This window comes from Centruroides sculpturatus, unplaced genomic scaffold (assembly GCF_000671375.1).
Source record: "Centruroides sculpturatus isolate CEXI.00-Female unplaced genomic scaffold, Cexi_2.0 scaffold1404, whole genome shotgun sequence".
Classification (NCBI taxonomy): domain Eukaryota; kingdom Metazoa; phylum Arthropoda; class Arachnida; order Scorpiones; family Buthidae; genus Centruroides; species Centruroides sculpturatus.
Genome location: NW_019385548.1, coordinates 112,155 through 124,583, shown reverse-complemented (window position 1 = coordinate 124,583; position 12,429 = coordinate 112,155). Strand labels below are relative to the sequence as shown.

The 12,429-nt window shown below is 28.3% G+C and overlaps 2 protein-coding genes across 13 annotated transcripts in view; one reads left to right on the top strand and one right to left on the bottom strand.

Annotated features, from left to right (window-relative positions):
• The window catches only part of LOC111640007, a 106,225-nt gene that overhangs the window by 74,362 nt on the left and 19,434 nt on the right, over positions 1-12,429 (bottom strand). For 4 of the 6 annotated variants that reach the window (XR_002759197.1, XR_002759195.1, XM_023386008.1 and 1 more), the window contains one exon: positions 7,350-8,168. The exons of 1 other annotated variant lie outside the window; for it this stretch is intronic. Coding sequence is in view for 2 of the 5 variants with exons in the window: in XM_023386008.1 (XP_023241776.1) it covers positions 8,135-8,168 (34 nt within the window). In the remaining 3 variants the exon portion in view is untranslated. Of the gene's footprint in view, positions 1-7,349; positions 8,169-12,429 lie in introns of those variants that run through there. One more of the 6 variants, XR_002759196.1, reaches the window with a different exon arrangement.
• Positions 1-12,429, top strand: part of LOC111640004 (centrosomal protein of 290 kDa-like) — a 78,827-nt gene that overhangs the window by 53,044 nt on the left and 13,354 nt on the right. The window lies entirely within an intron of this gene.

Genomic DNA, 12,429 nt, shown 5'->3' with positions numbered 1-12,429 from the left:
ACCTGTTGTTAATACTGCCTTACATGCTAGGACTTCAATGCTGCATTTCCACATCCACATTCCTATACAAAATCTGCTTATTTAGCCCCCCTCTACCTGCCTTTACATTTCTGACATATAGTTTTGAAACATCCTGTATATGTAAAAATGAAACTGAATGAGACAAAAATCCTAAATAAAAAAGAATATATTTTATCATAATTAATAGAGATTTTTTACTTTTCTTCCTTTAATTTTATCAAGAGCAAAGCATATTTATAAAGCATAAGTATACGAGTTTGACTTAAAGTAACGTATTTTTTCAGAATGACTGGTATGCCACACAAAAAACAAGAAAGATCAGCATGCTGGAAACCCAGAGTTTCTAATATGTGAGCAATTGTATGCCCAGTTAACTAACTATACTTTACCAGAAAAATGAACTGTCAACAAAAAATTTGTAGCATTTAAATTATCTTGACCTGTCAATTCATGATTTTTATCTGTAGGGACACTTGAAGGGCAAAATTTATGAATCAAATGCTCATATGTCAGATAAACTGAAGATGTATAATACTACTGAGTTATTAAAGTCACCATTTTGATAAGGTGTAGTTGAACATGTTCAAATGTGTACCAAAATGTAATAATCCACAAGACACTCATTTCCAAAATATTTTATAAGAATAATTAGTCTGACAAAAAGTAATGATAAAATTATTTCTTAATTTCATAATGCAAGCAAATTGGTTTAAGTGGAATACCCAGTATATTTAATATGGAATTTTAATTTTTTCCCCACATGAATACTTTCCATATTTTTACAGTGCTTACCTCAGCATCATAATCATCAAAACAGATATGATAAATTCATGATATTCTTATAATTTATACTAAAATAGCTTTGCTTTCAAAAATAAAGATTTTAAAGATATTAATAATTTTTAAATTTCAATGAAAATAAAACATATCTTCTTTTAATTCTTTTTACATCTATGTTTTACATTTCTGTATATACATTGTCTGCTTGGACCTTATTTATTAATAGAACTTATTATACTGGTGTAGTTTCTGATTAGCAAAAAGAGGATTTCTTCAACCAACCATCAGCCAAATTAATTGGACAGAAATTATGCTACAAATATTAATTTAGAAATTACATGCTAGGAACAACTAGAGGTAGACATTAGGCACCATCTCTTAACTATAGTACAGTAGTAACTATAATTTAATTTTAAATTTAGAATTTTAGAGTAGTCTGGAAGAAAAGAATTGGCCCAGAACAGGAGTCGAACCTGCTATCTCCGCTTATCGTGTGGTGCACTGACCAGTTACACCACCTAGACTTCTGAGCAACTCTTCCCTTCCAGACACATTTAAATTTTAGATATAATTTGTAACTGATCAGTGCACCACACAATAAGAGGAGGTTGTGGGTTCAACTCCTGCTCTGGACCGATTCTTTTCTTCCAGTCTATTCTAAAATTCTAAATTTAAAGTTAAATTATAGTTACTACTATAGTTAAGAGATGGCATCTAATGTCTATCTCTAGTTGTTCCTAGCATGTAATTTCTAAATTAATTAATATTATAATGGTTAGTTGATTATTAATACATCGTGTTCTTGGAATGTTTATATAGAGGGTTTCTTAGTCAAAACAAAATATCTATTTTCACCCGGTGAAAACAGATATTTTGTATAATAAGTCCTATTAATAAACAAGGTCCAAGTAGACAATATATACATAGAAACATCATATTTTCCTTAATCTTAGTTTTTTAGTTATCATAATATGACAAGATAAATATTACTCCTCTATAGTTTCTTCACAAATAGTAATTAAAAGTAATTGATGAATAAATATTGACAGACAATTGTATAAAATTAACAAAATCACAAAGTTTTATGCTTATTTTTAAAAAGTATAAAGGCATTTTTATTTTTGTGTCGAGACAATCTTAGCCTGAGAATTTCCACTGTATTTAATCTCTTTCAAATATGTATAGGTTTACTAAAATCAGTAAATTTCATTGTTTTGAAAAACTTTTGCTGCTTGAAAATGATTTAATTATTAAGAATAAGAATTTAAACTTTGCTTTATTATATACTTTCAAGAATTATTGCTATACAGATCAGTGGCGTGCAGTCCATGAAAGCTGTGGAAGTGCTGCTTCCCTTGTATTTTCTAAAATATAAATATATATTATGTGATTATTTTCATATTTTAACATACTTTGAATTACTTAAAATTAATATTTTATTATAATCACATTATATATTTTATTACAAATTTCTATACATGTGAAAAACAATGATAAGATTCTATTGTATATTCGAATATAAATTTGTATATGCATATTTCCAATGGAAGGGCTGTATTGTCAAATATGGGATAGCTTCCACAGCGAAAATATTTGAATCGTGTAAAGCAGCTAGGTTACAGGCATTCGCATATGTTTTACAGAACATCAACCTCTTGTAATTTAGTTTGTGGATGCTACATACCAAAATATCATATAACACTTCCAATGATTCTATCCATTAGCCACTCGTATGGAGCTATCTGACTAAGTGGATTGTTTTAAGATTTAAAAAGTAAAAAATATTTTATGTTATTTTTATGTACGTTTCTTTACAAAGCTACATTTAATTAGAATTTTCTTTTAATTATAATTATATTGACATATTTTCAGACATAAAATCTTTAGAATTTTTATCACTTTTAGATGTTAATAATTTTAATTATTATGAAAAACAATTTTCCGAAGCAAGTTTTCATTCTTTAATTAAATTTTATGGAAAATTTTTTGATTTATCTAAATTACAATATTTAGTGAATTGGGGGGGCACTTTTGTCTGCCGATGCTGCTGGTGCGTTTTTTTACTCACTTCAAATACAGGTAAAGAACGTATCCTGTTAAATAATTTTAAGTTAAAAATTTATTTGTTTGTGCTGTGTGTTAACATTATAATTGTTGGAAAATCTATCAACATAACTAATATGCAACGCTCGCCAATTAAAAGAGGAAGATCACCACTTCAAAAGTCAAAATCAAATAGTAGAAAGGAATCTGCTTCGAACACTAATTCCAGGTTAATTACTGACTATAATTTATAAGTCGAAAGAACTTCTCCTGAATCATCCTCTGCAAACGCAGGTTTGAACCCTGAAACTACACTTCTAAGTTCACAACTATCAGGTGAGCCATTTGATTTTTTATCTTCTTTGCCAGGAAAAAATTCATCTGATATATCATGTATAACACTATGGAATAAAATTTCTGAATTAATTAATGTTTCTAATACGAGAATATTAAATCAAATGACTATTATCAAAGAAGATTTGGATCAGATTCGTAATAGTATCCAAGAAACTAAAGCCCAGAATCAAAAAATGAATAGCCAAATAATTAATCTTGAACAACAAATTGCTAATTTGAAAATAGAAAATGAAAGTATGCAGTATCGAATGGACAATATGGTTAATGTGCAACATCGCAATAATATAATGTTATATAGATATCCCAGTAAAACTAGTCCTACCAAGCTAGAAGTGTTTAATCTTATTAATGAATCACTAAAATTACATGAAGTTACAGTGGATGACTTAATAGCGATTATTCCAATAACTAAATCACAGTATCCAACAATTAAAGTAATTATTAAAAATACTCAAATAAGAGATTACATATATTAGAGTTTTATAAAAATGAAACAGCAAAACTTATTGAATGTATGGAAAGAAACTCAAATTTCACAGGACCTTATAAAAAGATCTAGATTAAGACGTAAACAATTAATTCCTTTTTTAAGCGAGTTAAGGAAAGCAGGTAAATATCCAAAACTCCGAGGTGATACTATACTGTTGGATAGTTATTCTTTGACGTATAGCTATGTGTTAGAGGGGCTGGTATACTTGGATTCTTTTACCCCGTATTCTATTTCTGAGAACACTCCACAATGACATACGATCAATTTAAACACTTCTATTCAAGAATTACGTTTTGTGGAGACTCAATTATTAAGTCCCTTGCTTGCTGCACATAATAATAAAGAAAGTTTATACGATATTACGTCCAATCAAAAAGACTCCTACTTTGTAATAATTAATTGGAACTCTCAGGGTCTTAAGTGATGTTAAACAGAATAAAATGGATCATGACCTTTTTAAAATTAACGACTCAAGTTCAACTATATATTTTTAATAGCAGAATTGAAAAGGTCTATTCTTCTGCATTTACTTGTGTATTCACTTTAGGAAGTTCTACAATTGATCTGTTTATATGTTTAGAATTTCTAGTCGATTTATGTTCGGAAATTCAAGTATTAAATTGTGACTTATCGAACCATTTTCCTGTTAGTTCTTACTTTGGATTGAAAGATTCGTATCATATTAATTATAGTATGCCGAAGTATCTGATTACTGAAAAGGTTAGATATTCCAATATCAACTTAAGAACTGGTTTATCAATTCGTAAATTAAAAAACGAAAACAGCTCCTGGAATGGATATAATTACCACTAAATTTATTAAATTTCTTCTGCCAGCGAATAGGCAAGTTCTACTTGATTTTTATAACCATTTTTATAAATCATTTATTATATTCTTACTGAATGTCCAATGATTGAAGAGGCGCAATGTAAATCTAAATTATAAGAGATTTTTTGATTTAAATTAAGAAGAAAATTTCAGAACCAATCTAGAAAAATTCCATTATGTAAGATGTATAATATTTATAACTTTTTTGTTCATTTTATGAATTTGAAATATGATATGTAGATTGAATGATTAATAAGTTATGTTTAGCAAATTTTATGTAACAAGATATTTAAAAAAAAATGTTTCAATAAGTTATAATTGTAATTTTGTAATTCTCTAAAGCTAACCCCCTGTAACAAGATTTTTCTTATTACAATAAAGTATTTGTAATAAATAATATTTAGTGAATTGCAATATTTATATTCGTGTTCAGACTATATTGGCAAGTCACTCTTAGACATAAAATATATCATAATTAATGACGATCTGAAAAAAGATGTACTAAAAGAATTATACTATTTAATATCATTAATTTTTATAGTACCATCTACAAGTGTGTATGTTGAGTGCAGTTTTTCACCATGAAATGAACTGATACATTGGAAAGGAACACTCAGTCAGAGGAAAGATTGTCGTCACTAGCGCTGCTTTCAATAGAAAAAGAGCTTTTAAATACTTTGATGGAATTGAATGGAATTGAAAAATTGATGTCGTTGATGGAATCAACAACAAGCAATTTTTTATGATAAAGTAATAATTAATGACTTTATGGAAAAAATTGCCGAATAGAGTTAGTTTATAAAAAAATAATAAAAACAATTTCTTATATCTTTGTTTCATGTCAATGTATCTATTTTAGAATTAAAATAAACAAACTGTTTCTTTTTGTCATTTCCAATATTTGTTTAAAATTTTTAAGGAAACATAACATAACATAACATAAACATATGATAAGGAAACTATGTTTCCTTATCATCAAATGTCACTGCACGCCACTGATACAGATTGATATTGCAAAGAATTAAACCTAAAGTATTTGAAATATCTACTTGAATTAACATTAATTATTTTGTGTTTTATCTTTTTATCAATATTTTATTAATCAAGATTGTTTTACATACTACTAAACTTAATGTTTTTGTAATGGACTAGAGAGTACTTTCTCTCATTATACTCAAGACTAGGAATATATTTTTAATTTCGGTTGACTTGGACTAAAATGTTTATTTCTACACAAACTTAAATATGATATTTTATTATTTTTTATTTAAAACTAAAGATATTAAACGTATGCGATTTTTTTCATAAATATAATGACAATTTGACTTTTGGTGAATTTTTAAAATAACATCACCTGAATAACCTTGACTGACCTATATTGCCCTTGGTCGTTTTACAAAATAAATGTAAACTAGAAGGCATAGTTTTCAGGCCGGAAAAAGTTAATGAGAAGAGAAATATTTTAAGAATACATCTTAACACAACCACATAATATGATATATATTAGCTCTACTACATAATCAAACTTAAAAGTCATACTGTAGTAATAGTAATGATAACCAAGATTAGCTTTAAATGGCTAACATCAACAATTAACCCGAAACAGCTAATAGTATTTAATTAAACAAACATTGCTAATATGCAAACATTACACAGCATTATCATATTGTACAACAGATAAACACAAATAAGCACTAAATCACACAATAAACATATTACAAAATGGTCGTGCCTGCATTAACTAGTCTACCTTTCTTTTCTTCTCATCAATCATTTTGAAGATATTTATGAATACTTAATTTTGAAGATGTAGTGTGTCTACTCTATATGTTTAAAATTAATGACACATCTTTTTTCTACAGATTCAGAATCTGTCTAATCTCAATTAATCTTGCCATCAAAATAATAATTATTACATAAACACATTGCAAAGTTACTTGGTTCCTTGAAAATGTACTTTATTCAAAACATGTTATATATTTTTATTCATATTTACATTTTTAATTTTAAAATATTATCCAGAAGCAAGTGCAATATACACTTGCTTCTTGGATAAAGCTACTAATATAAAAGTTAACGTTTTATTAATGTAATTTTATATATACAGTGGGTGATTGGTTAACGAACATAATCTATTCCAAGACTGTTTGCTATCCAAATTGTTCATTAACTGATTATCAATTTACCTTAGGTTTTTACGGAAATTTGATTAATTCGTTCTGGAGACCCCCAAAAATAAAAAATATATACTTTCTTACTACATTTATTTATATGTAATAATAAAAATACATATATACACAGACTTGCATTTTTATTAGTCATGTTTTTTCCATTTGTGGGGGTTAAAGAATCTGTCTAATGTTGATTGCTTTTCTCTCTTCTTCAGGATTTTTCAAAATTAATTAATAGCATTGTAATTGTAGGATCCTAAGCCTATTAACTCAACCTGGTTTGGATGCCATTCTAAGACCGTTGTTCTGACATCCTCCCACTTCAAAAGATTTTTAATAGCAGATATCGGCATTAATCTTCTTTTTCAGAAGAAAACATATCTTGCTCAGTTTCTTGGTGTTCTTCATTCAAGAGTTCTTGGCGTTCTTCTATTGTCAGATCAGTTTCAGGTTCTATTATGAGCTCTTCAATGTTCTTTATTCCTCAAATGTGATTTTTGTTACTCAAGCTGCTTGAATCTTCTTGATAATACATCTTTCTTAGATAAGATTGAACTTGCAGCCTACTGTAGACGTGTTCAAGCCATACTGCCCAGCAACATCAAACATCTTCTGCCCACCCTCTATCTTTGCTATTATACTTTCACCTTTCGAAAATAAAAACTGATGCAAAACTTAACAAGTCCCCACCCGACATTCTCGCAAATACTATAAAAGAATTGTTTGTCAGAAAAATAAAAGGCTGGAATAAAAGGGAAAGTTTCAAAGTTCAAAGGAATATTATCCAATAAGTATATACCAGGTCGAGCATCAATGTTGACGTCTCCTGCACTCTGAAAAGTTTCGAATAGTTGCCTGAAGACAAGGGAAGACCAATCGGTATTCATTATTTTACATTGCTTCTTCTTGTATTTGTTCTGTGAGGTGTTCGTTGTCCAAACATAAAAATCTTTCGTAAAAGTGTTTGTTATCTGATTTGTTCATTAACCAATCTGTTCGTCAACCAATCAGCCACTGTATATGACTTACTATCAATGTGCATTGCTTACTTATAATTTTATTTTAAATTATTGTATCCTGTGAATAATAATAATTCATGGCCAAATACATACTGAGTAGAAACCTTTATGATTTGCCATCTACTGAATGATAAAACAAAAAGTTTACGTGGGAGTAGATTTGTATGCCAAAAGTTGGCAATATTTGTTACTATTCTGAAACATGTTATAACATTTAAATTTTGAATATTTATTTATGATGGATTTGAGAGATAACATTAAAAATTACTCACCAGCATTACCAAGTCTGTTCCTTTCAATGCATTTTTATCTGATCACTCTCCATTAAATTTTTGAAATTTTGAAGCAGAGGCATTTATTAATAGACAGATTACACAGATTACACTCCTCTGGGTTAAGTGACAAGTAATATGGCGAAAGAATGTTTACAAACACAACTTCAAATCACCTGATTTTTTTCTGTGGAAATTTAATTATAGGTTTAAGTGTGCCATGAGATAAAAAAGATTGAAAAACACTTTTAAACAGAGACAAGCTATTCCATTATTTTACATGTTCAAAATATATACCTTATTACAGTGTAAGAGTATAGATTTCTTTATTTACTGATAAGAAAATAACAATTGATTAAGACAATAATTAAGGAAAAAACAAGTAAAATAAAATTGCAATAATCATATCTATATAAATAATGAATAAAACTCAAATCTTTAAACTCAATCTTAAAAGTCTGCACTAATAGAAGAATCTATAATATAAAGATGACTGTGCAACCAAGTTGAAATGAACAGCATTACTGTAACAAACAAAAGCATAGTGTGAATGAAACAAAATTAGACTAGAACTTTTATGCCATCTAATCACAGCATGCAGAAATTTCAATGTCATTGCACTTGTGATTAGAATATTTTGTTCTCAGAGTGAGTACTCATAAATAGGGGTCATATTGTATCTCCTAAAATTGCAAATACTGTATTAATATTTATTTTCATCTTTAATGCTTACTGATATGAATATCTATTGTTTTCATTACTACAAATGACAGGAAGACCGAAGTCTGGTAATAATGCAAAAATTTGTCATGCATTACTAAACATAAATTGCACTTGCTATAAATTGTTTTTTAAGTATATATTGCAGGTGGAATCAATGACAAGATCTGCTCACCTGTATGTTTATTCTTAACTGTTTGCTGGACATGTATAAAGTTTCATTGTGAGGCATTGTTCCATTTTTTTAATGATTTTTCATATACTAAATAAATATACTGAATACACCTTAAAAAGGTGTGATCAGTGTCTTTATATACTGCGGAAGTTCCAGTTTTAACTATTATTGATTTTTCATACACAATAAGATTTTGAGATATGTTGGAAAAATAAGTGACATGATCATAAACAAAGATCTATAATCAAATTTCCTGTGAAATGGAAAAAATATCAGTGCAAATTCATCAAAAAATTACTAGAAGTGTATGGAAATGAGTGCATGTTAAGGCATGTGTCCAAATGGGCTTGTTATTTAAAGATGAATTGAAAATCAGTTAATGATAATGAGAGGATTGATCACCAAATTCTCAAACTAATTAAAATGTTGAACATGGTCTATTTTGTAAGACTAGTGATTTAGTCACTGTCTGATAAAGTTGGTCTTGTCTGACTAGTCCCTTTTCTTCCAAGCTTGGAATCAAACAGGAGGGATGTTGTCTGATTCTATATGAAAACTTATAGCATACTTACAAAAAGTTTCCAAACTATTCATTGCAGAACAGAAGAAATTGCATTTGTCATTTTTTGGAGAGGGCTAAAGGCAACAGAGGAAGAGGAGGTTATCTCAGATTAGTAGTAGAAATTAGTTTGGTTGAGTAATCAAAATATATGTTTTTATTGTCAATATTTTATTAATATTTTAAAAAAAATACCCTATTTGAATTTGTTTACAAATTAACTGAATCATTCAAAAAAAAAAAGTTTTAAATATATTCAATTTTAAACTGAAGAAGTTTAAATTGTTTGAAATTGCTTTTCATCAATAAAGTTTAACATTTTATTTCTATTATATCATCAAAACTGTAAATTATTACTAACTTCAGAGAAAATTTTATGTTTTAGTATGATTCTAAAAATATAAAACAGAACAGCAGTGGGCAAAGTAGTGGAATGAACACAAAAAATTCAAGTGTCAAAGTCAAAAATCATAAATGCTGAGATCTGTTTCTTCAAGGAAGTACAAGGAATTTATTATAAGTAATCAGACTATCAATGGTAAATTCTTCGATGTCAAACTGGACAAAAGTAATGGTAAGTAAAATCTCTAACAACCTTGAAATTAGTCCAGCAATCATCAAAATTAGCATCTTTCTAACATTTTTTACCTACTCTGAAGGTCTTCTTCAGGAAATTAGAACATAATGGAATGTTTGTTGAATATTTTAATAGGAAAATTTACTTTTAGATGAAATACAATTTAAATCAGCTTCATATGCATACCACATAATGTACAGAGAGGCAGTTCACAAAATATTGTCAAAGCATGCTTACATACTTTGACAATATTTACGTTATGTTCTAATTTCCTGATGAAGAACTTCATAGTAGATTGAAAACATTACAAAGATGATAATTTTGATGACTGCAGGACTAATTTCAAGGTTGGTGACAATTTTACTTGCTATCAATAGAGTTTTACCTTGTTGTGTTTAATGGTTTGGAGGTATGTATCTATCATGTACACCACAAACTGATGAAGAATGGATAGAGTCCTGATTTTGATAATACATTCACTCATTCTTCAGTGATGCTGAGTTTTTGGCCTAAAAACAAATATCAGTACTTCAACAGGATTCTACAGCAAAATGTAGAATCCTGATCCTGCTCCGTGTGATTTTTTCCCTCTTTCCAGAAATGAAGATACTAATGAAAGAGACATCATTTTGAGTCAGTAGAGGCCATCCAAATAGTGATTGTGGCAAACAATTCAGAAAGTCAACAGGAGGTAAAGACTTAACTTTTGAAAGAAAAATAACTTAAGATTTAAAGAGAAAAATGCACTCTTGTTGTTCCATATTAAAATGTAATACAAATTATAACAGTTATTGTTATATGTAAGGAAATAAAGTAATGAAGCAAAATCTATATCAATTAATCATATTGTGATAAAATCCAAGATTGAATCAGGTACTTTAAGATCATATATTGTTTTAAATTAAGTTGTATATTTGTTTATTCACTTGTGCAACAACATATGCCTTATATTTGTAACAGGTGCAACACATGATGATGGAACACTTTATCCTCTGTCTACAATGCTTTTTCAGGAGAGACATTAATGCAACAACTTACATATACAATGCAAAAATGTTCAAAACCATGGCAAAAGAACTAGTGAAAATTTGGAGTCCAAAAAATAAAGCACAAGCAGATACCATCCTTTCCCAAAAAGGAGTGATGTGTAAATATATCATAGAATATGCTTCTTGGTGGGAAGGACATAAGGGAATATAATACAAGAAAAAAGAAAGAAAAAAAAACCAAAAAAAAGAATAGATGTGCAAAATTAAACCAAGACAAGATACAAATAATTCACATCAAAATTGAAGCAGCAGTCAGCAACTGTCCAATAACATACTGCTACAGTAACATGATGAAGGCAGCCATTAATATCAGCACACTTCTTTATTGGAAAAAGACTAACAACTTTATCCAATTTAGACTAAATCCCAAAGAAACAGACATAACAAAACAATTGAAAAGGAAGAAGCAAATTCTCAATTTGTTTAATAATCATTGAATACAAGATCTACAATAATATCAAGTCAACAAAACCTAAGGGTCCCAAATTCGAAGTATATGATATTGTGATCATATCCAACAAGAATGTTCTGAGGCAATGTTGAATAGAATGAATTACACAGACTAGAAGAGCTGGAAAACTTTGGTCATGCATCAGGAAAAATGAAAAAAACAATAAAATTTGACAACTGATTCAATTACTTCATCCCCTAAAATTGAAACTCATGTTTCAAGATGGAGAGAATGTGTGCAAACAGTCTCAGAAAGTCACCACCAGGAAGCAAAGATTGAACTTTTGAAAGAAAATACAATTAAGCTTTGAAGAGAAACATATGCTTTTGTTGTTCCATATTTGAACATAATGCAAATTATAATGATTATCATTAGATGTAAAGAGAAAGAATGAAGTAATAGCAAAGCTATATCAATCAATCATAACAACAGCAGTATTGAGAGGAAACAGTTATCCAAGGATATCTATATTTCCAAGGCTAGCAGGAAAGGTAATATAACTGTTATGTTTGGAGGAGACTTCTGTGAAAATGTTATGGCATAATTTTGTATGCATTTAAGTAATGAAGTATTTATTACAGAATTTTCATTATTTTATTGCCAATTTATATATGTATCTTAGTTACTAAGCACAGAATGCATTAAAAATGAATGTTCTGCCATTATATGATTGTATCTTGAAAAATATTGCAAAGTCAGTTTTTAACTAAAAAATGGTATGTATGTGCAAAGATACAAGGAAAAGGGAAAAGAAATGTATATCATTTTGATACTGAGAAACAATTTATGTTTAATAATGTTCATCATTTTTAAATAGTTCTTTATTTCAAAAAAATTATTAAAAGCAAAAACTTTTGTAATAATTCATTATTTTTATAATAATTTATTAAAATATATTTTTTTACAAAAAAAAGATA